The following is a 25,615-nucleotide window of genomic DNA, read 5'->3' on the forward strand; positions in this document are numbered from 1 at the left end:
CCTTAATTTCTCATGCCAGACATTTAATCAAGGAAAATGGTAATAGCAACATACAACGGTGTCTTCTGCAACAACTGATGGTGTAAGACACACTCATATACTGCCAGCCCAGGTAGCAAATTCATTCCTGAATACAAATCTGGGATTATATTGGATAGTAAATGGTTAATGTCACCATCAGAAAAGAAGTAGGAACTAAGGTTTGTTAAACTATGAGAAAAAGAGCAAGTCAGGTGTAATCTAAAATTACAGCCACCAGTCGCATATCTGTGATACAAAAACTAAAGCAGAGTTGCCTGGGCTGAGCAGACTTACTTGCTGCTTGCACAAAGTAAAAACATAGATAACGACCAAGCACAAGAGTTATCTGGTTTTATCCCTGTTTGAATTGAAATATGATTGTTTCAAGACACACGCATAAAAGGCCTATTGCAAGTGCCAACTCGTTCCAAATATTAATAAACGACTGAAAACTAAAGATCCAGTTTAAGAACAGCTGAGCTGCAGAACTCCTGTTTGAGGGAACAAAAAAATAAAGAATTTATTTCAGAGATATTAAATGGAGCTTAACACCCTGTGATTCTGGCTGGAGTTTATTTTACTTTCTACTGGTTGAAAATAAGATAGCTCAAATCAGTGTCCTAGAAACATGGAAGACAGACAAGAAAAATGTTTAGAGGGAAAAAATCAATAGTTTAAAATGAAAAACAATTTTCATAGGACTGTGCTGAAAAAAAAAAATAGGGCAGATAGAAACTTGGAGACCTAACTTTCTCCTGCTTGTAGCAGTCAGGTATTTATAATAAATTTTGTGTTTTAACTGATTAAGAATAGCTAACCCTTTCAGAAAGGGTTTTAAATAGCTGCCCAAAGACTCAGAATAGAGCTTGTCTCCTCCAAACTAGCCCCTGGACACAAGTGCACACATGTTTTGTCCATAAGTCTTTTTGAAGTAATAAATACTTCTGACTTTTTAATTCGTTAATATTGTGTTTGAAAAACTAATACTCAAAATAGAGTACTGTTTCATCCATAGTTCTACTTTTACATTCAGTATCCTACCCAATTGTTTCAAGGATTGGCAAGACAGTAATTTTGTTTGCAGTTTAAAAAAACAGTGTAATACAAAGAGCACATCCCGCAGCTTTTTTTTTTTTTAAAAAAAAAAGTAGTAGACTTTTAATCTACTTTTAATGATAAACTTTCATTCTGATAGTAATTAATTTTCCTTCAAATAACACTAAGAATCAGACCAAGAGCTGAATTGCTGTCTCTTTTAATTAAAAATGACAGTTTTATGCAAGTTTACCTTCACGGGGAAACATACAGATAATTCCAGAAGCATGTACTGCTCCCACACAAACACGCATACAAATCACACAGATATTAGTTCAAGATTTTTAATAAAATAAATTCAAGTACATCTCATTCTCTGTCTGTAACTATATTGTTAAATATCAAAGAAATATATACTTTTAAGAAACTGGAAAAAAAAGCCACAAAATCATTGAATATATAAATGAAAGTCCAGTTTGTCAAATTTATCAGAATTAAGCAAATTGATCTTACCAACCACCAATTCAGTTAACATGACCATCACCAAATCTTAAAGGACACTGCTAAAATATTTACAATAAATAAATAACTTACGTCACTTTATGCAAATGCTTTACAGTTTCCTGAATCAAATGAATAAAATCAAAAGTACCAATGCAAATCATGTATAAACAAATCTGGAAAGCAATTCCTTTACAAAAGAAATTGTAGAAGGAAAAAAACAAGCATAATAGTCTATTGCATACCATACTTTAGAGAAAGTACATATACACATCTACAGATTCCAATACAATCTTCTTTTTTTTTTTTTTTTTTTTTTGGCCAAGAGGTTGACTACTATCCATACGCCCAAATTAAGCGAATGCAGCAGCATGCAGTAGTGTTTGTCATGATGTTTTAGGGATGGACAAACCCGTTTGTAGGAGCCAGCAGCGGAAAGTATACAATCAACTCTGCTTTCAGGAACTGATTGGAGAATGTTCAGCACCGCAGAAAAGGTACATAAACACCTTGCAAGATCAGGCCTGTACTAATTGTGTTTAAGGAATTTCTTCTAAAACTTGTTGTAAAACTAATATTGCCCCAGTCCTGTTTTCAATTGTGTAGATAGACAACGATTCTTTAGATTAGGGAGTGCGCAAAGAAACTTCCTAATTGAAAGACTGCTAATAATATTAAATACATCTCATTGTCATTATTTATTGAAATGGTTAGAGACCTTTGTATGTGCCCATGTGAGGATATATGCATTGATCTTACGATACAGAAAACTTGTATAAAAAAAAAAAAAGAGTTAAAAGATGCTTAAATTGTGGTCTACTGAATTTGGCTTCTACAAGGCTGGCAAATATTTGGATTTGAAAATCATTATGTATTATTCAAATCAGCATATTCAATTTGATTTTTAAAGAAGAACAGATGCTTAACTACTAGCTTAAAAAGCAATATAACCATGAGTATAATTCCTGGAATGGTGATAATGCTAAATAACTAACAACTCGAAACCCATATAAAATATGGGCATAATTGTAAAACTGTGAAATTCCTAATATTAACCTAAGGAAGCTTAAAAGATCAAGTGCAAGAAAAAGTTTACAGCTAACTACTATTCATACTGATCTATCCCCTGGTTTGACTCCAGGAAATCAACCATGTTTTGGCAAATAAAACTAAGCTGTCAGACAACAGCAGTTCCACAGTAACAGAGAGGTTTCTTGAAATTTCAAGTAATTTACTCACAAATATAGTTTGAAGACTGATAGTGTAGCTTAACAGTAAAGTTTGAAAAATATTTTAGTTGAGGTGCAAGAATTGTTTCATAAGTTCATATGTGGTAAAAGCCACGGCCTGTGAAGGAATACAGCGAATATAATTTAGAGATAAACCACGGTACAATCCTCTTCTTATTCCATGTTGTTGATACACATATTTCAGCGTCTGCACCATTGTACTGGAAAAACAAAAATTAAATCCATTAGCCAACCGAAACATTCAAAAGTCAAAATCCTGACTTAATATGTTTGGTTCTCGAGAGATCTGTAGAAAAACACAATAAAGTAAAATAAAATAAAATAAAATAACTTCAGTAAAAAGCTCAATATTTCCAAGCTAATACAGATATTATCTTTTGAGAACATCTTCCATATACCTCGAAGTTTCAATATTTCTAACTTGTTTTATCTTTTTTTCCTCTGAAGAAACATTTATGCCTACTATCTTTCCAGGAATCTTTCCACAGTTGCCACAAATTGTTTAATTAAGAAGCCTAACGTCTGTAAAGGGATTAGTTCTCAGAAACACACAAATCCAAAAACAATTATCCTATTTCTATTTTAAAAGAACGTGAGTGGAAAATAGTCAAGCTAAAAATTGATGCTGCTGCTAAGGAGAACACAATAGCAATTTTCACAGTAAACACTTTTGTGTTTTTAGGAAAGATAACTAAGAATACTGTTAGTAGAATCAAATTTGCCATATGAGAGTTAACACTGAATCACTCTAGGTTCAGAGAAGCACAATTCCACAAAATTGAAAGCAACTAAGACGAAGCTTTTTGGGTATTCAACTTGGTTGCAGCTATTTGAAATTCAGATTTGTTTTTTTTTTTTAAGACATAAGGTAATTTAATACTCTGATTTTTGTATTATTAACTATGGTTCTTCCCCATCTACTAGACGAAAGCAAACAACAAAAAATCTGGAAGCATTAAATCTGGGAACCCCAACTACAATTTGTGTGGTGACATTATTTGAAATATATAAAAAAGGCCAGATAAAAGAATATTGTACAAAATTATCTTACCGAACACATTCTGTACCATTAAAAAGTCTAAAAAAGTCTCAGAAAAAGCTCACTTCAGTAGAATGGGCTCCTCTCTTATTAAGGATCCTGTTACTATGGAAAAATGACTGCAAATTCAGTTGAAATACAAACAAAAGGTTGCTCAAAAATCCAGCATTATCAAAACATGTTATTAACTGTGTTTAAAAAAAAAAAACACATACTTACAGGCACTTGTCAGAGTCTGGGAGAACGGCTCCTAACTGCATTCGCCTACGAGTTACATCAAGTGGATACCTGCAGAGGAGATATTTGAACAGCACTTCAACACAGTGCATGATGACCATATGAATATTGTTAAATATATAGTCCATGTGAAACTTCTATGCTCCCTTTTCAGTAAGCCAGGAATCCAATTCAGATTCTCAATACAGCTGAAAGTTCTCCAGAATTGGAGACTTTTCCTATATAATCAAAACCAGGAGATCAGATCTCTCTGTGTATTCCATTTGCCACAAGTAAAGGACATGCATGAAGATCAAATGAGAGTATAAAACACTGCTTAAAATGCTGGAGAGAGAGCATAGCTGAATTAAGAATAAAATTATCAGTTTAAGGATTAATAGAAAAGATATGTGTGATATTTGTAATGAAGCGATTTAGTGAAAGAATATGATGCCAAATGAATCCGAATTAATTTACTTTATGGCCAAAACTAAAATGCGACAAGAACTGTACGAGACCGGAGAGAGCAGACAAAGTAAAAGTAAACAAATGCCAAATAGAGTATCTTGACACTTATTTTTATATTCCATGACTTTACAAATTATATTGTTTTCAAAGTAATTTGGAATAATAAAATTCTGCAAATTACACTTATAAGACAATTTTTGCAGTTTAACAAGGAATATTCCAAGTGATTTCAGTAGAGGTTTTGTCTGAATTTAATAATACTTTCAAAGCCTCTGATGATTAACTAATGTATGTAGTATGTGAAACACAACAAAATAAGTGAGGTCTAGCGTCAGATTATCCCAGTTAAAACTAGACTTGCAAAATATCTTAGTCTCAGGTAGCAGTTTTATTAGAATGGACAGCTATACAGAAAAGAAAAGCAGCACTCCAAACTTACGATATTGTCTGAGCTATTGCTCCAGCTATGCCACCACACAGCAGATTTACATGTGTTTTCAAAACCAAGACATCGGGATTATCTAACGAAGGCCGTCCAAGTAAGTTAGGTGCTTGAGCAAGTCCAATGCTCTTTAAGGTACCAAAAGTAAAAAATGAAAAACCTAAAAGGAAATTTTATTTTACAGAGTTGCACAAAACAAACTTCTTTACATATGCATCATAACAAACACAAAGCTGCATCTACAAAATGAAGTTATTTGCCAATTCTACTAGATGTTTTCTTAAACACACACACAAAAAACCTGTACAGTCATACAATGCTTTGAACTTCTATATAACTTCTGTACAAAGGAATGGACGTTTATATTTAAAAGAACTCTTTTAAGTTACTAAGCAATTAAGAGTTACTTAAGAGTAACTGCTAAGATCTATGTTAACTCGATAAATCAGTGAAACATTTATGGTCTTTTGTCAAAAGAGTAGTTCAGGCAGGCAGTTTTGTAGGCTGCTCTGATGCTCTTTCATCCCATGTCAGCAATCTCTTCAGTTTAAGTACGTACACAGAAATAACCAGGAGATGGAGCCAAAAGGGAGGTTCCCATCTACAGAGGACTCAGCCTCTTACAGCTTTATCAGTTTGAGAGAGGAACCCTGTTCTTGGGGGGAAAAGGGAAAAAAGAGCAGAAGCAGAACAGAAAGAATCACCAGTTGTCTCCCTTTTCCTTTCTGAGACTTCAAGCCTCAGAAAAAAAAGGATTTTCCTGACATGCTTTAACACCCATTGATCATTTCTAGAGTAAGATTGAAGAGTTGCAAATGTTTCTTTGTGGCATTCCTCTCTGCTCAGTAAAACATAATCCTACATTTTTAACAGAAAAAATGGAAACTTAAGTGTGCAAAAGTACTATGCAAACTTAGTAATGCACGTTGCTGCCAAAGGACAGGCGCGCTCCGCTCTTAGCTTACCCGCATATGGAGCCATTCCTACAACAGTTGGCATCAGACCTTTGTAGAACCCAGGAAAACCACCTTCCTTTGAAAGAAAAACACAAACCAATTTGTGGCAAGAAATATATCAAATATTTTAAAAAAGATTACATCTGTTTACACAACAGCAATCTGACTAGCATCATCTAGCGACAAAAAGCTACAAATCAAGTTGAATTTCTTGTGCCTGAAGAACTGAGGGGAGGAATGCCTGGATCCAAAGGAGATAGAGGGGAAAAAATGAAAAAGATAAAAAAACTACATCCAATATCAGAACCTAGGAGATGTTTCTGAATTACACACATCCCTCCTCCCCATATTTCTTGGTGTCTTTACTAGTTTTATCTTGAAAATCTACTTTTTTTCTGCTCTTCGTCTTTACTTCCCACTTCTACCAGTTTGAGCTATTTCTTATCAGTAAAGCATCCAGGTAATTTTTTTTTATATATATATATATATATATATATTAAAAGAGTTCAGTGCACACGCAATGAGTTCACGTGTGAATTTGCCATCAAGTCACTATTTTCAATGCTGTGCAAATTATTTAAAGAGCACATTTTGCTTTGACATGACTGAAGATTAAAAAAAAATACCTTTGTGTAAATCATCTTGAATGCATGGATAATTCCCATGTACTTGTGTTCCCCTTTTACTTGGAACGCCAGACGAACTCTAACCATATCAAGAGGGTAAGTACAAATCACTGCTGTAATACCTTTATTAAAAACAAAAACAAAACAAGCAAACAAAACTCACCTAACACCTTATCTGGTTCTAGGATTATTCTGAAAAACAGAATTTCCCTTTGTGGCAGTAAATATAACAATGTATACAAATTATTTTGTTAACAAAACATTAAAAAATCACTAATAACCAGCACACAGGAACTCCAGCTGCATGCAAAGAATTTATGTTTACACCTAGCACATGCTGAAGCTGCATACCTACACCTTGATTCTCCAAATACTTATATAGGCCTAACTGTATTCGCATGAGCAATCATCTTAAGTTCGTGTCTCAAAAGCATCGGACTCATCAAATGCTTTCTAAACCTATCATACCTAAAAAGTCAAATCACCAAATTTACATGGTTAATTCCAAATGGTTGTGTCAGAATTTAAGCACATGATTACTGAATGTGGATATATGTATATATCTACTGAGCTGGAAGATACCAGATACATTACGATGATACCTAAGATAAAGTCAAGATCCTACTAATGAAGAGTACTGAGGTTAAGTGAACAAACTCCAGACTGTCAAACTTCATGCTTAAAATCTGAATCATAAAGATATATAATCAGAATGAGATTCTGCAACTCAAAATATTTAGATGTGGCTTCATATGAAGCCACTGTTGTGCAGTATATCCTGTATACTGCTAAGGCCCAAAGAATCTTACAAAGAATTATTGCATTTCTGCAGTTCATTTAATACCAACACTTTTATTTCACAAGCTGCTGGGAGACATGTATCTTACGATTCATCCAGTTATGAGCTACTCCAAAACAGTCTAGGTGTTGATCAGCTTGTAATTTTGGAGACAGATGACAAAAGAAACTCCAGTATAAAGAGCTCCTGTAGCTACCTGAATAACAGGTTCTTTCCTACTTCTAACCTTTAAGATAGACCACTCGGATCATTGACAAATGATTTGGGAGGGGGAAGTTAAAACTGTTTATTAAAGAGAAAGCTTACTCTCTCATAGTATATCATTGACCTCAGGAAAAAAAAAATGCCGAGAAAATAAGAAAAAGGGGGAACAAATCAGCTTCAGGCAAGTTCTTTGCAACTTTTATGTTTGGAAGAAACAAACAAACAAACCATAAGCCTAATGATCAGAGAGAAAATTCCAGGATTAAATGGGGAAATAATTCATAGCATGAAAAAGCTATTTAAAAAAATACATTGGTCATCTGTCAATTAAGAGTAAAGATTGTTGCCTTCTGGAATATCCTACCAGTAACTTAATTTTAGAAGAGAAAAACACCTCTCAGGCTCTGGACTATACCTCCTAAAAGCAGACATCAGCAATTCATTTCTGATGCAGTTACACCCATAGCATTCTGAAGTTAAAAGCTGCAAAGCACCAAAGTAGTTTTAGGACCATTCCCACTGAATTACATTATTCAATACATTCTCCTTCACGTACTGCAGCCTTTTCCTAACCAATTGCCTGAGATACCCAGAAATCAGAAATGCCCGAGATACGTCAAAATTGCAAAATGGGTTAATCCAAGCACTTTTAAAAAACAAGCTGGAGGAACTATTTACAGCATTCACAGGAAAGCCATCCTATTTCAGAAAACGAGCAGCTTTACCCCTGCTCTTAGGGATCATCTGGGAACACTGTCTGAACAAAGACTAGCAAACAGACCCACCAATAATTTGGTGACTGCAATAAGTAGCCAACACTAAGCACAAAAACAGCACTTCGAGTTGGGCTGGGGGAATGAAAAGATGAGACATAAATAAATACAGTCCTCTAGCCATGATTTCTGGGGGGAAAATAAATAAATAAATAAAATCAACAGTTCAATAAAAGTGCCATGAGCCACAAAGCATGTTTTCTTGAAGCAACTGGGACAAGTATGCTGCTTTTACTTCGTACTGCTCATCCGAGCAAAAAGTACACTGGCAGGGATGAAGACGGAGGACGTTTTTTTGACAGTGAAATCCAGTGGGATAGCGTACAAGAACACTGATCTCAATTCGACTCCCTAAGTATTAGGCTTGTCAGAGCTCAGATATCTTAAGGCTGATCCCATGTCTTGATGAGCAAAATCTTTCTCAATTAATTCAAGTTAAACTGGAGTTCAATTAACTGGAGTTGGGCCAAAATGTTTCCCATAGCTGATTAAACACGACAGAATTGAAAATCTATTCCCAGCTAAGAGACAAATACTACAGTTTCCAGTGTCTGATCTGAAAGAACAGGACAGTATTGTGAGGGCTTTTCTTTTTCTTATTTTCCTCCCGCAAAGGAATTACTTTTTCTATTAAGAACTGCTAATGAGCAGGGTTTTTTTTTTCCTGCAAATGCAGACTCATGTCCTTGGCACACTGAAGTCAGGAAAAGATCCGTTTTCACTTGTCATGATTTCCCCAAACTCCTCTGATAACTTCAAAAGAAAAGATATCAGTTTACACAGACTAAGTGCAAATGAAGCACAGTGGGAATTATCAGTGCATCTTTAACTGCTGCCCACGCTTGCGGAGTTATTGGCGAGACTGGCTGTTCGGGCACCTGTCTTGTCTCCCCGTTTCCCCACCACTCTTCCATTCTTAGTCATCATCTTTGATAACAAAAAATAAACAATTTCTACAGCAAGAGAAAGAAGAGTGAAATATGTTTGCAAAAATGGGGTACGAACACATCAGCTGGATACAGAAGCCTTTATATATATACGCATATATATATAATATCTTTATTGTGCTCTGGGTAACTTCTCCATAACTAGCCTAAATCAAACAAACATTTTATTTTTCAATATCATCATCAATATCAATTCCTGTACGGAATATTATATGCAGGTGTTGTTTGATAATTTGGTTTCCTACACCACAGTAATATATATGATATTCTTCCTCTTCCCCAGCTGTCTTTTCTAAAAGGACATTATAAGGCACTTATCTGTTAACGAGGTGTTACAGCTGAAATTTGAATCACACAAGGCTCAGGAAATTCAGAGTTAAAGTTTCCACAGTAACTTTAACTTGGCCTCCTAAATATATGCATTACAATAGGTTTTTCTTTTCTCTCACTGCACTGCCCCCAACCTCACTGCTTTTCTCTTCACTGTGGATATGCCTTTGATCCTGTTTATCTGCTACAGGAGATATTCAAAAGTTTCCCACCATTTTGAAGCTGAATCAGATCTGTTGACTGTTAGCAATGTTGGAAACTCCAGCATAAGCAGGATTTAACTGTCAATAGCATACACTGAAGGGAATGCAGATGGCTGTGTGGCTGGATGACAGAGAGGGGACAAAAGGAAAAGGGAAACAAGGGCTACCCATCTTCATCTGCATAATATTAGGTTCCAAGAAACTGGCAAGACTTCTCTCCACCAACACAGGGTTCATGTCTCCTGCAGCTATTTAAATGTGGAAGCAGCATCAGAATATCCCTTGGTGGAGCCAGAAAGATACTAAGCTAGAGGAGTTATAGCTTATTAACATAGTATTAACAGTTGCTCTGAGGGTCTTTTCTCATACTTGCAATTTGAAAGACTCTCAGTATCATATTCCAAATTCTATGTTCTTCTTGGTGCCTCCTTCTTCCTACTATCCTCAATATAATACCTTCTCCTTTACTATTTATCTAAGACTCAAAAAGCAGTTACCATCACCTAGGAGACGAGCAATAAGATTCCAAAGTGATGTACTATCAATACAGTTGTGATAGTCATTTCACTGCACACTTAAGTCTAGCTTATGTACTTAAGCGTTGGGGTTCTCCACGCCAAAACCTTCCTTCGTATTGTACCTAAATACACCACATTAAGCATTTCAGTTGATTAGGCTTTCCAGATGGCACCATATATTAATTTTACTTCCATTACACTAACTATGTGGAAGACAATCAGTACGGTGTCCCAACATGATGACAAATTTCAGAAGAGGCTACATATTAATAGTCATGTTGTAACTATGTAAGGACTGCCATTAGACACTATTAAGCCTGTTGTAAATGCTTAAAAAAAAAAAAACCCACACATGCACACAAACTTCTGATTAAAACTCAGTCCACTAAATTCTTTCTTCTCTTATTTTTCCTTAGCTACTTTTGGCTGAATAACTGACAAGAAGAAAATAGGTATGTATAATCATATTTTATACTGACAGTTTACAAGTAGTTTGTTCTATTGCCACTTCACTAACTGACAAATAATTTTCGCATGTACGCTTTAAGGAATATCATGATAGTCTTATTTTGTATGTTTTAAGTCTAGACATTTCAGGGAAACCCAAAGAAATCACCATTTAAGCAGCTACAGTTCTCCATTTCTCTGGGCTTCATTCAGCTTGGTTGGAAAGGCAAGTAGGCTAAGTTAATTCCAGTAAAACTTTTATTATCTTAATGACCCTGTATTTTTCTTTTTTTTTTTTTTAAATCATAAAATACACTGCAGTAAGTATGCTTGACAACATAGCATGGAATCCAATGTTTGAATTTAATACGCTCTAAAGAATACTTTTAGACAAACTTTTCAATTAAGCAAGTAATCAGTATTTTAAAACATTTATTAGCATATTTTCCTTAATATAAGTTTACAGCTCAGTTTGACCTGAAAACACATTAAATCATCTTCTAAAAACACATCAACCTTTCAGCAAAAAGAATGTCTGAAATGCAAGTACAAAACTATACCTGCCATAGATCCAGCCATTAATTGATGTACATGTCCTGAAATCCCAAGTTGCTTCTTTATTACCTACAAAATACCAAACATTACAATTTATTGTATTTACAACAGACATGTATCATAAAATGCAGAAAAGCATATAATACTTTACTAGAATGTTGATGCTAATGCATAGCTGTTTCTAAGAAGTTTAGAACACTGCAAATTTCAAAACAGTACAACTAATTACTTAGAAAATTTCCTGAAAAATTCTTATCAGCAACACTAAAGTACTAAAAGTGCTATTAACAATACATAGTGGCCAATTGAAAGTATTAGTATTATTTACTTAAGGAGACAGATTACTTATTTATTTAGTTATCTTCAATGTGCGTCAAACAAGGCAAACTGAATGCTATCCTAGCATGAGAGAGCAAAGGACACCGAACAAAGTTGAAAATGGGCTTGTTTGAAACTGAGAAAATGAAATTACTTTCCCACATACAGTGTATGAAACTTATTCTTATAAAGATATCTTCAGAAGCACATGCTTAGCCAGATTAAAAAATAATAATAATAATAATAAAGAGCAAGAAATCATGTACCAGATTATTGGATGTTTGATAAACTTCCAAGTCCTGGAAGGAAATTAGAAGTTCCAGATTTAGAGCAAATAACTGAGAAGGTTTAAGAAGTAGTTTCTACTACAAGGAAGATCATTTCTTCTGAAACTTGCTCTTCTCGAAAGGATTGCAATTTGAATTCCACTGCATTCAGTAAATACCAGGCAATTTAATGGGAAATAAATTTGACCTTTCAGGCAACAAACTCCTCATGGCTAAAAATAAGATTATATTTTTGATCTTGTATAAGCAATGCTTTAAAACATGGCCAAGCTAACATCTGACCCCCAAAAGATTTTTCAGGGATTTATTTCCAATTTACTACAAAAGTAAATGCATGAGAGCAGAATGGAGGAGACTCTGAAATATGCACACCATTGTTATCTGCAAGGTGACACAGTCATTTGATAAGTTAAATATGATGGCCATAAATCCAGACTTTGGGGCTTAAGTTATTCCAACTGTCAAGTAGTAAGCAAAGATGTCAACTGTCAATACAGCAAAGATGTTACATTTTATTCCTCCTCCATTTATAAACAGAGGGCTCCCTTTTTAGCAGAATGACTAGCAGCAGGTTCCCCAATACCTTGTTTAATGCAGGTATATGCACACACATATATTTTAAAAGCAAGACAAAAGCACTAAAATTGGTGAGAATTTTTTTTTCCTTAAACAATGCTGCGAAGAGTTTCACTGTTGCCCTGACACTTTTAATCAGCAGATTCAGGTATAACTAAGCAATCTGAGAAAACAAGTGCAGCTAATAGGGCACAGAAGTTTCACTGTTTGTTTCAGTAATTAAAAGAACCTGAATTCTTTGTAGCCAGGAAAAAGAAAAAAAAAAGTTATACTACCTTTTTATACTGGTCAAATGCCATAAATTGAATTGCACCATATGGAAAGATTCTAATCATCATTGCCCCGTTTCCTTTATATAGCCCAAGGTAACCCTCCTTTTTTGGGACGGCACGCAATGTAGAAAACACTCCTGTCAGCAATACAAAAAGAGATATTAACAGTCACAATAAAAATCAAGCAAGTGTAACTAACAGTAAGGTAGTAGGTGAAGAACTTGAGGCCTGACCACACTGCCTATGTGACTATGGAAGCTGAAAAATTCTATTACCAGGGCACAACCATTGACAGGAGGAGGAGGAGGAGGTTTAAGGTTATCAGCTTTCCCACCTTCCAAATTCTTATGAGTTCAGGTATTTCAGGCCCCAGAGCATAAGGAGACCTACTGCAGGTGATACTACCCACCCACAAACATTACCATTAGCAACAGAACGAAGGGAACTCACTGACTTGCATTCCAGGCAATTAAGTATTTTTATTTTTTAATTTAGAACCACAACAAAACAATCTACTATTGCTACACGCTTAATTAGAGGTTAAATACCACCATTAATACAGTAAATACATTTGAGACTCTCATTACTTATGACCTTATGCTCTTTCTATTGCAGAGATGTATTGCAAGAAGAAGCACTATTCCTTTCAACAGGTGGAAAACAGTGTAAAACCACACAAAGTTTGGGCAAAACCTCCAGCCTTATTACAAGCACATTGTAAGGTAAACACAATAGTTATCAAATTCTCAAACCATATTTTTTTTAATTGTGAAATATTGTATCACAGCTCTTTCATTAAAACATTTAAACAGTTTCCACAGTCAAATGCAACTACTTAATCAATGATATAGGAGCTGAATCTGAAAAAGCATTTTTTATTTCTTAGAATACATGGTCTGAGATCCGTGTGTCAGGAAATCTATAGAGCAAGGGCAGTAAGAGTACCCTGTGAGAACTCTGATGAGCTAAACTATTATTGTGCCTCTGAACTTACACATACATCACCTACAAGATCTTCTTTTTGCCTACACCTAACAGAAACATCCCTTCAAGTCAGACTAATTTCTCATAATCGGAATCATGTATCTCACACCTTAAACAAAGAAGAATGTAATACTTTGCCAATTACAGCACCATGCAAGGCAAACAAAAAATAGGGATTTAAAATGTCAGAACTATTATTTCAGCCTCCAACTGCTAGACCACAAGATTTGAATGCATACTTAGTTGAGCGTGGTACTAAGTTGCCAAGTGTTTCGTGTTTCTCATTTTTGGGACGATGAAATGAATATATATCACCTGAATTTTGCCTTAAGATTTAATTCTACACCCTGAATCACTTTATAATTGATCTTTGATTTCTAAGTTTAAAATCTCAAATTTCTAAATTAAAATCTCTTAAAGGCAATCAAGGCAAAAGAACGCCTTGGAGACCTGTAATCCACCTGAACTGAACATAAATGGTGACATGTTTTTAAAATGTGACATAAAGCATTTCAAATACTATGCAGAAGGCGGCGCTATGACAAGCACACGGGAAATGCTTCAGAATACACTGGCAATTAATAGCTTATTTTCTCACCACAACATGATCCGGGGCCAAACACCGCTCACCTGCACCTTACATTGAGCACAAATTCACCGTTACTGTCAATTCACATCAATCACAGTGCTGTCTGTGAACGTTAGCACATGTCCAGGACTCCGCTGTCACTGGTCTCGCGACCGCCAGCCCCTCTGGGAGGGCTACCAACTCGGAAAAGTCTGATTGACACAACTGCTGGAAACTGGCATGAGCACAGCAGCAACACAGACAGTAGAACAACAATACAGACAGGAACAAAGTGACCGGCATGAGGGGTTTTATATAAACGACTCAAGCCTGCCATTACTGAGGTGCTGATTTCAGTAAGAAGGGGTCAAGCCTTATGCTTTACTCAGGGTTATTCCAACATCTCCATTTCTGACCCATCAGTACAGGAATTTACAGGCTTGACACATTTTATGCAGGGTAGATTTGGTGTTTTTTTGCTCACAAAGCATGGCACGGAGCCCAGCACACTGGCCAGACAGAAACCAACCTTCTGCCTCATCAGGACCTTTCTCTATACAGTACCTTTGCTGAACGAACCAACAACCCTAAATCGCAAGCATTACATTTCAAACCTAAAGTTATGTATACAGCAGCCATCTTACCTAGATGTTTGTAATGGTGGTTATGAGCCTGCAGCAAAATCTTGACTCGATCCAGGGGTGCAATAGTTGTTTTGGCACAGCACCCTGCGATGCCTTTCCAAGAACAAAAACATAAAAACTCTTAAAGGCCAACAGATAAATAAAGGAATATTCTAACGTACTTTTAGGTGGGATAGGTGTGAAGAAACCCATTTAGGAACATCAGCATAATAATAATAATCGAGAGTAGTTATAGCTGCTATTTGGAATACAGCACTTGACCCTTAAAGCCTTAAGGAAAGGCGCTCCGAACTACATGTACGCGATTACAAAGCCGAAAAGCCCTCGGCCGCCGCAGTGACAGCGAAGTTTCCCCAGGATCGCCTGCATTTCCCCCCACACTTCCTCCTTTCCCCGCGAGGCCGGTGCTGGCGGCGCTCCCCGCAGCAAGGTGCCGCCCGCGTCTCTCGGGCCGGGCCGGTTCGGGGCCGGTTCGGGCGGCGGGCACCCACCTCCGGCGAGGAAGGAGCGCAGCCAGTAGAAGTCGCGGCGCGCCGCGCCCGCGGGCAGCGCGGCGCCGGGCCCCGCCGCCGCCGGGGCGGCCATGGCGCAGGCGGCAGCCTCAGGCGGCGGGCGGGCGGCGCGAGCCGCGCATGGCGCCGGGCGGCGCCCCCGCCGCGGCGCAGGGGCGGAGCGCGGGCCGGCCCCGAACCGCGCGGGCGGATCGCGTCAGAGGCAGCGGCGGCGGCTCGGCCGGCCCCCGCCCGCCCCCCGAGGGGCTGGGCGCGACGGCGGCAGCGCGTCCTTGCAACGGCCCTAACGGTCAGCGGCGCGCGCTCCCTCACGCCTTGTTCTCCAGCAACTATGGCCGTGCTGAGGTAGGGAGCGGGGCTGCAGCCCCCTAGCCCGTGGCCAGGGGCAGAGCAAGAACGTTTGATTACTCTGGTCACCCCTTGCTAGGCAGAAACGGCCCTCGACACCCTATCGCGGCAGGTACACGCTTTTAGAAACAGCCTTTACACACCTGCAGTCAAAACCAAGATTCATTAGCCACACTGTACAATCACAGTCTCCTTATATATTTAGGTGTTGAAGTGGATGTTGAGTTTTTTTCTGTAGCACCAAATGTCTTTTCTAAACCTGACTTTATCTGACAACAAAAGTACCTCTTTACATCACATTTAAATTTCCAAGTATATCAGAAAATTAAGGAGATAGCAAAAACACCAATTGTTTATCTCAGAATGATCAAAATTAGTATAATCTCTGCAAAAGTCAGAGCAATGTTTTTGCATTTTTCTGGATCTTTATTGAAAGAAATATTAACACATTTCATGTGTTAAGCCAGTGTTTTACTGATGATTTACCAGTGTTAACATCCAGTGGTGCTGAGGATATGATCAGTTATCTGGCTACCTGCTGCCAGATTAAGGTGAAAAACTTACTGATGATGCTAATGCTATTTTTCAGCAGTTATTCATATCTTTCTTATATACACTTTAAGACAGCTTGAAACAAGTTTCAAGTTTTCAGCATATCAAAACACATTTTCAAGTCAGGTTTTTGTAAAGAAAAGAAACAGCAAACAGCTCAGTGCAGACACCAATAAAACCATGTCCCAACAAATTTGCTGAAACATTTTTATTTCTGCTTGTGTCAAACTGCCTTCAACAGAAATTACTCAATTTCCTTTAACAGTTTACAGTCCTTACAACACATTAATTTTACTTCAGCATCAGGGGAAGTTATTTTGCTGTACTTGCTCATTATACCAGCTGACAATGACTTATTTTGCCTCCAATAAACAAACAGCAATTTATTTTCCAGCACTGCAGGAATGTACCCTGTATAACAGCAAGCTGTCAAGCACTTTTCCATGCTTGAATATACCTGGGAAATTCATAATTTTATTCAGCTCATCCTGATGGTCAAGTAAAATCAACTGTTCTGTGAATGAGTTACTTATGCAAGAATCCAGGTCTATAGAATCACTGATTATTAGAACCTAGGTTTTTCCTAAACATGTTCTTTTGGTATTCTGTTCAGCAAATCCCCAGCTGAGGCCTGTACTATAACAGCTCCAATTTTAAAACTTAGGGTTTTTTTTTAATCTCTGGATAAACTTTCCAGATAGGTTAACAAATAGCCTGTTATTTAGTTTGGATAAGTCAGATATTTCAAGAAAACACTGTTTTGTTAACTCCTGTAACCTGGGGCAAGTGTACAGCATTGGTGCTTTTTTTGTTGAAGGAAGTCAGACATCTGGAATTACAGAATTCGGTAGAATCTTTTCCTTGGAGATACCCTAACACATGAAGAAACTTGGGCACAGAATTTGCTATTATATAAAATCTAAAAAACTCTATCATTATTATTATTTTTTTTTTAAATTCAAATACTGCTCAAGTGCTCTGGAATCCCATTTTCTTTATTACCTGCAGCAGTAGTTCATTTCTATCTTCATATCTTAAATTCTCATCCTGTCACTTCATCTTTTTTACCTTGAAGTGGTTATGCCTTTGCAGAAGGTCTCTGGCAACTTCCTTCTATGACCCATCCTTACAAGTCAGTATGTTTCTTGTTACATTGCTTAGGTTACACCCATGCCTGATGTTACACAATCCTGTTTTGGGCAGTTGCACAATGCAGAAGAGAAAGACATTCAAGTCAAGATACTCAAGTATATAACTGGAAGAAAAATATCAGGTAGGTATTTTTATTTATAGCTGTTATTTGTTTTTGACTGTTCTTTAAAAAGAAATAGAAGCAGAACTTTTTTAAAAAGGCATATCCATTCCTTTAAGAGTATGGTTAACTAAACTGTCCTTATTAAATTTATTTCTCAAAGGATCCTTTTCATTGTTCAAAGCATGCTGACAGCATCTTTGGTTCTATGTTGAGACAGTTAAAGCATATACCATAAGATATCATGCCTCTGAGCTTCAGAGGTGCTAAAGATTCCTCCCCACCTTTATACTTACTTCTGGTCTTACCAGTTACTCAGCCAAGTGATCTGTTCAGTTGTCTCAGTTTACACCAAACTATATCCAAATCCCTTGGAAAGCCACATTTCTGCAATATGAGACTAATCAGATCTTTAAGGTCTTTTTTCTTTCTCTCTTTTGTAGAGAGTATAGTTTAATAGTTAGAAATATGTAAGCATATCTCAGTTTCTTGTCATGAAAGACATATAGTCTTTTTTCTTCTGACTGAGAAGACCAGGTAGGTTTGCTTGGTGAAACAAAAGGAATCAGGAGTCAAGGGTAGTTGTGGTACAGTGCCTTCTCCAACCTGGTATGCTCTGTAGTGCTTGAAGAGAGTAAGACACTAGTAAGAGGATCCTGCCTAGGTGTGGCAAGAGAATGAAGTGGATGCAGGGTCCATCCTGGGAGGCTGATAAGGAGCAGTAGGAAAAAGGGCCCAAGACAAGACTAAAAACAAGTCTAGGGACCTTCTAGAAGATAGGTTTAGCAACAAGCCCTTGGGAGGTATAAAGAAAGGGAAGAGAGAAAGAAAAGAGAAAAAGAACATAGGGGAAAACATTCCCTGCTTTCCTGTCCCCAAAAGGAAGAAAAGAAGAAAGAAAAAAAAAATCCCACACAAAACAGAAACACACACATGCAAGATTTAAAAACAAGCACACTTACAGCATTGCTGGTCTGTGTGTGGTTATGCAGGGTCTATGTGTGCAGGCCTGAGCTTAAAAAGGGTTCCTGGGCCAATGAGCAGTGTGGGTGGTTGGAAGCCTCAGGTGAGGCTGGTCTGAGCTGTTAAGGTGTTAATGTCACCCTGACAGTCCCTACCTGTAGTATGCAAATGAGGTCTTTACAGGACAAATATTGAGTCTCTTAAATCATTGAGCTTGCAGATAGAATGGTACCAAATTTCTCTACCTAAGCAGGCCCTTTCTTTTATTTCAGGTGGAGGGAGAAGACTTGCACTTCTGGTCCACTGCTATTATGTGATGAGCCAACTGCACCCAGGCAGCATCCAGAATGGCAGGTTTGTGCACAAGGAAAAATAGCCAGTGCTTTCATAAATGTACTGTTTGCTGCCAGAGTATCTGTGTTTACCGGCCAGATGTAGCACAGTTGTTCTGTGTACATGTATTACATTCTTCATGCACAAGCATGTAGTGAACAAAGGGCCAAGTTTCTCCCCCAAGAAATGGAAAATGGAAGCAAATGACTGCCACAAGTGAGGACATTCTGTGTGGCTTAGAGGTTGCTGTCAAATGACTCTTTTGCAAGGGTGGTAGCAAACCTGACCCAAATCTGGAAAGTTGTTTGGTAGAACTGCATGTAATCTCTAGGACACGGGTCAAGAGTATCTGACAAGAATGTACTTGGAATATACTGGACCTGTACCATATTGTGAGTTAGGAGATGACTTCATAGTCACTCCTGGCCTCAGTTCTCATAAAACAGTATTAACTCTCAAAATATCCATGTTCAGCATGCTTTCAAACATTAACTTTTTTTCAGTGCCAATCAGGCAGGTAGATATTATCTAAAGAACCAAGGCCAAGAAAGACTGCATGAGGAAGTTGTTGTTAAAACCACAATTAGAATTCAAGTGTTTCTGCATTAAAAAAAATCATATTATTCAAGACTTTTCTCTTTCAGACATTGCCAACTCACAAGTCTGTGGGTGATTTATCTGATTTTCTGTATTACGGATACAAAGACATTAGTGGTTGTCTTGGATTAACCTAGGTTCATGGGCATAGCACCACACAAGTGCAGTGCCTAGCTTCCAAGTCCAGTCAGGGTGCAGGCTGGTCAGCTTGGTGCACTGGAGTCTACTAAATGTGAGAAAGATTTGCAGGGCAAATGCTTTAATCCATGTTTTGTAATCACAGGAGGAGCCAGGTGCAGTGTCTCAGCATGCGCTTATAGTATTAAGGCAGGCAAGCTTAGATCCCGTCTTTCCCCTACAAAACAGTTTGGGTGTTTTTGCAATGTAATTTCTGCAGTCTTTGGTTTCTAGAGGACTTAACTCAGATTCAGCATCAGTGATATCTAATGTCAAACCCTTCCCAGCCTGGACTGGTGATGTGCCTGCTGAAAAGATCTGATGCAGATAACTCTGCAGGAGTCCCTCTAGGGCCAATGTATCTGCTGAGTAGTTCTGCTCTCAATGTCGGGCCCCTGAGGGCACTAATAGGCCTTGATGGTCCTGATCAGCCTCACCTGGAGCCTCTACCTCATATCCTCTGCCCATTGGCTCAGGAGCTCTAGTTAAGCTCAGCCCAGGCACTTATTCTTTTTTGAGCTCTGTTGTAAGAACATTGGTCTTCAGTGTGTCTGGAATGTAGAATTCTAGGGAATGTGTCTGGCTGTGAAGCCTATTGATACAAGCTATGAGTTCAGCTCTTTCAAGATGGATCTGCCTGGTGTTTTGTGTCCAGCTCTAGCTGCCTTCACCAAGCCTGCTTTTGACCCTGGCCTGTGGGTTGATTTCTTGGTGAGATATCTGCTCTGTTGTGAGACTGTGTTCAGCTGTTCCACAAAGCTCACTGATGCTCACCACCACCTGATGCTTAAAGCATAAGAAGAATAGTGTTACATCAGATGAAAGGTTCATGAGCTTAAGATTCTATTTCTGGCAGTAGCCTACCTCTACAAAAGAAAGTTGCTGTGATATCAGGATTATTTTCCCAGTGTACTCTTTAGTAACTGTAGCTATAATTGTACTTTTGCATTGATTATTTCTTGATTAAATCTTATCTGAATAACTTACCTATAATATTTTAGCATATAAAAACTTTTGGCATCCACAGTGTGTTGCAGTAGAGTTTTCTGGTTTAACAATGAATTTCATAAAAAAAATAGTCATTTTCTGTTTTGGTGTCCATTGGTATTTTACCTTGATACCTTCTGCTTCTATGGACAAACAGTGAATAATTAGTGTCTGTTAACATTTTCTCTGACAGTGATTTCATAATAGAGGTTGGTACTTCTCCCAAGATGGGGACTTTTGTTCTTTCTTCCCTCTGCCGTGTCCTTCCCCCCCCCCCCCCCCCCAATCTGAATGAAGTATCTTAGTGTGTTTGGTTGGTTTTGTGCCTTTGACTGTTCCTATTGTCCTTCATCACACCTCTTTAGATTCTGCTTTCTTCCTTACAAGCTATGGAGACCAGACCTGGACATGATGTTGAAGATGTAAGCAAATGCTAGCTCTGGACTAAACGATGATGGTATAGTGATGTTTAGTCTTCCCTCCTTTGTTAATAGTTCCCAAAGATCTACTGTGTGCATGGAGAACAGTTTGACAGAAGTATCTGTCAGGATACCCAGATCTGTTCTGTGTGCTAGTAGCTAGTTCATGGCTGTGATTTCCTTGTTTCACCCTTGTGCTTCACTCAGCTTTTAGTAGGAGAATTTCTTCCACCATTTTATTGCCCAGTCATTCATTACTGAGATTTTTCTACAAACCCCTATGCTCAGCAGTAGTTTTGCTAGCATGAGTATCAGCCTTAACAGGAAAGACTATCACCTCACACTACTTGCCATCTAGACTGCTTATGACTGAAAAGGCAGATCATGAGCATGTGTTCTTGTGAGTGAATCCATTGATTTTTTTTTTCTCTTCTTCTGAAGAAGACCAGCAATTAATTCTTGTTTTGTAGGTGTTAGTATGGTTATTAAATGCACAATTTTTGGTGCATTTTTTGTTCTAAACAAGCTGTAGCCCTCCTGCTTGCTGCTTTTCTCCAAGTTATTATCTTCTCATTCTGCATTTTGTTCAGGACTAGAATTTCCAGCATTTTCTCACGCTGCCCCCTTTGCCCCTGCCAGGTTGTGTCATCAATTTAAGAGTTCCCTTCTATGTACTCTTAGTGTGTGCAATAGTCTGCAGGAGCAATACTTCTCAAATCATCTTAGGGAAATAATTTGTGGCATTGCTTAACAATGCAAGTCTTTGGAATGACAGAAGTCTTGGTATGTAACTGCCCCCACCCAAAACAATCTTTCTAGCAAATTGTCAGGAGAAGGTTTATGTTAGACCCTCAGAGCAACCCACTGATGTGTATTGCCAAAATAAATGGTCAGTGGCAGTTAATCAGGCAAATATTCTAAATTCAAGCCAATGTGATACTTGATTCGCCTTGTTTCACAAACACCTGAAAAGGGTCTGTGAGCTTGGTTAGGGTTCCTGAATGATATTATTAGACTGTAAGGAAGTTACTGGGAAGAGTTGAGGGGATGAGGTTACAAATTTGTGGTGCGGGAGCTGAGAGGTGACTAGGCAGGTCTCTGCCACTGCTAGGTGTTTCTCACATGGAATTTAAATAACAAAACAGTAGAATTCAAAATGTTCTTATAGGAATGGACATGTTTAGTAGTATTGCTTCTCTTGCACGTATTAGAAAAACTTCTACAGACTCATATTTGAGAATTTGGTTCACATTTCAAGGGCAATGTGATGCAAGAGCTAGACACTAAATAATTAAAGATTGTGAAGCTTAAAAATTTTTCTAGGTTATATTGTCTCACAGGCCCTGTTTTTACCATCTGTTTTCCGGTCTGAAACAACATGAGAATGTGGCATGTTTTCCCCTCGGACAAAATGCTGTAATGCTAATGAATCATGTAGGAAGCTTGGACCAACTTTTCTGCTCACGCCGTCCTGTTCGCCCGTTTCCCTGAGGAAGGGGCAGCAGATACTAGTGGTGGCGTCTGGTGGCCGAGCCCGGGGGAGGGGGCAGCGAGACCTCCTCCTCCTCCTCCTCCTCCTGCCGCGGCAGGAGGGCGGCTCGGGCGCTCCCCACGGCGCGGCCCTGGCGCGGCCGGCGCTCCCGCTCCAGGCGCCGGGATCCAGCGCGCGTTTTGCCGCCTGCCGCGAGGGCCCGTCCCGGCGAGCGCCCCGCCGCGCCGCTCCCCCCGGAGGGTCCGGCCAGGGGCGACACGAAGCCGCGGCGGGAGCACGCGGCGCGGCGCGCGCCCCCGCGCTCCTCTCCGCGCTCCTCGCCGAGCCATGCCAGCATCGCCCCTGGCCGCCCGGGTACGTGCTCGCCGCAGCTCCCCGCCTTCGGGCTTCGCTTTCCTTTTCTTTAATGCGTTTGCTCGTCCTGGGAGCGCTTGGCTAGTTGCGGCGTGGGGAGGGACGCGGGAAGGGGAGGCAGCCCCGCGGGCAGCGCTGCCCCGCGGCGACCCGGGCAGCAGGCGAGGGGCTTCCAGCTGCCGCCAGAGCGGCCAAGCGCTGCCCGCGGCCGCGCTGGCGCTGCCCGCGACCCGTCCCGCAGCGCAGGCCCCGCGGGCGGGCGCGTCTCGCGGCCACAAAGGGAGCCCCGCGCCGCCCGCCCGCCCCGCCGCGCCGGCCCCATTGTCCCCCGCGGGCCGGGGCCGGGCCGGGCCACGAGGCACCGCTGCCTCCCCGCGGCGGGCGCCGGCGGCCCCGCGCTGCCCCCCCCTGCGGGCCCGGGCGCTTGTGCTCGGCCCCGCACGCGGCTCCAGAGGCTGGGCAGGAAGGAGACGCCGTTGGCCCAACGGGGCGGGCAGGGAGCAAGGGCCTGCTGGGGAGCAGGAGCAATGGGTGGGCACAGGTACAGGCTGCGAGGCCAAGGAGCACGGGTGTGCAAAGGGATCTGACATGGCAGTGCAGCCAGCCTCTTGGGCACCCCAGCAGCATTTAAAGAGCAGTGCGGGCCACATGACTCCAATGTCGGCCTACAACACAGCTGCCCCGTGAGGTGAGATGCTCCTCCTTTAAGGGGGAGAAGGAAGGGTGCAAAGGGGCACCCAGAGCAGGCTGCAAGCACACTGATGTCAGTGTACACGCGTGTGCGTCAGCCCTGCAATCGCTCCAGCCGTGGAGCTGCCCGGAGAGCTCTGGTTCCAGAAGCATTGCTCTAACAATGCAAGTGCACCTTTGTCCGCTTCCACCAGCATCAGAGGTAGGAAACATGGCAAAGCACATGGCATCTTTTAATATGCCTTCAAATTTTAAAGCCAATGGAGAAAAGTGTGAAAATAATAATGAAGTATTCCAAATAGTAACTTTAACAGGCTGGGCTTGGGGCTCTTTCTAAGGCTATCATCTCATTCATGTCAGTGTGAACTAGGAGTATAGTTTATTCTTAATCGGGGCAAAATTGGACAACTTGTCCCTGACTATAACAGAGAAGACTTGTTTGTGCTTTTCAGAAGGAGTTTCTCTAGCATTGCAAGCGTAGTGGTGATTTGCTCGTAGGATGAGGCTTAGTCCTCTTAGGAGATTCTGGAGTCAACAAGAATGGTCTCAGTCAGGTGAGGCAGGTAATCAGGGAAGAATTCATGGTGAGATGTACCAAATAACTCTGACACTGATGATTTCTGTAAGACTTCAGTTTTCAAGGTGTAATAATTCAAAATCTCTACTGCTGGTGTTTTACCTGGCATGCTACCCATGGTTGTTAAAACTGGCCCAAGCGTTTTCATCCTGCTTTGTGTTTTCAGTTGCTTACATTTCAAAACACCTTTCAGGCTGAAATTTTCCAGGCTTAATCTTTGCCTGAAGGGTCTTCTCTCCACCTCCCCCTTCGTTTAATTGAGTCTGAGATAAGGTGATTTCGTTACTTTTGTTGTTGTTGCTTGCTAAGAAGGTAAAGTCCCCAGACAATGGGGTCAAGAAAGAAAAGCAAGGTTTAAAATAGCATCAGTGCAGAATTAGAGGGGACTAGAGGGGGACTAAGCATCTAGGAATATGCTTTGAGTGAACATTTGTGAGAAGCTAGTTGGCATTCTGCAGAACCTGTCCCAGACTTTCATTTACTCCAAGCTATTGCTGTAAACCCAGGTTTAAGACGAGTAAAATGTGCTTGCTTACCTTGAGCCCTATTCCTGGAAAGTAAAATAGAAGGCGCGTACTTAGTAAAATAGAAAACAGTCGTCTTGAACAGTGTGAGAGATTATAGAAACCCCAGTGCACTACAGAGTGAGCTTGTCAGGACTGACTGCTGGTGACTGAAAGCAGAGAGGGAGTTTAACAAAATTATTTAAAAAAAAGGAAAAAAAGGTTAGCATTGATAAAACTGAGAAGAATATTCAAATGTTATAATGTAATTCTAGAGTGAGTGAAAAGGTGTGTGTGTGTGTGTATATATATATATATGTGGTTTTGTAGCTGGTGTAAAGGCAGGACTTTCTAATTTCTGTCCCCTGTGATGTCCCTTGCATCTTTCTTTAGAGTTTTTGCTACTGGAAGACAGGATACTTTACAATTTAAGACTGTTGAGATGTTATGACGGTCCTAAATCTAAATGTGGCCTATGTTGTTTGGGATCTGTATGTTATTTTTAAGTGGCTCTTGTGAAAGCTTCCAGGTCCTGTTTCCCCACCCAGCAGGTCTCAAGAGATTTTTAAAAAGATACCTAAACACTGAAACTAAATGTATTTAATGAGTGTATCTGACTGTAGTGAAACTAGTCAATTCTAGTTCTGGCTTTGTGTTTTGTTTTGGGTTTTTTTTTGTCCTGCAACTGTATTTTTTCAGAGGTCGTTTGCTGTCTCATGATGTCATGAAAGAACTGCCACCATTTTATGAGATAACACCTTTTAGTCTTTCTTTTTTCCGTCTTCCAACAAGAACTAGTTACGAAACAGAATTTTGTTGAACAATTCTTAAAAGAAATTTCCTCTTTTGTGTGTGTAAGAAAATGAAAGAAAATAAGAGA

General features: G+C 39.6%; 1 protein-coding gene across 1 annotated transcript; it reads right to left on the bottom strand.

The window, feature by feature from the left end:
• Window positions 1-1,665: 1,665 nt before the first annotated feature.
• Window positions 1,666-15,573, bottom strand: SLC25A16 (solute carrier family 25 member 16). Its single transcript, XM_088525170.1, has 9 exons — window positions 15,471-15,573; window positions 14,980-15,072; window positions 12,787-12,920; window positions 11,336-11,399; window positions 6,555-6,676; window positions 5,938-6,004; window positions 4,970-5,132; window positions 4,066-4,134; window positions 1,666-3,007 (listed from the first exon to the last, which is right to left on the bottom strand). Exons 1-9 carry the CDS (start codon window positions 15,562-15,564, stop codon window positions 2,851-2,853), a joined length of 963 nt encoding a protein of 320 aa, XP_088381296.1. The 5' UTR covers window positions 15,565-15,573; the 3' UTR covers window positions 1,666-2,850.
• Between the last annotated feature and the right edge of the window lie 10,042 nt (window positions 15,574-25,615).

Source organism: Tinamus guttatus, unplaced genomic scaffold (genome assembly GCF_059628265.1).
Source record: "Tinamus guttatus ecotype Peru unplaced genomic scaffold, ASM5962826v1 Tinamus_guttatus_pri_ptg000023l, whole genome shotgun sequence".
NCBI classification, from domain to species: Eukaryota; Metazoa; Chordata; class Aves; order Tinamiformes; family Tinamidae; genus Tinamus; species Tinamus guttatus.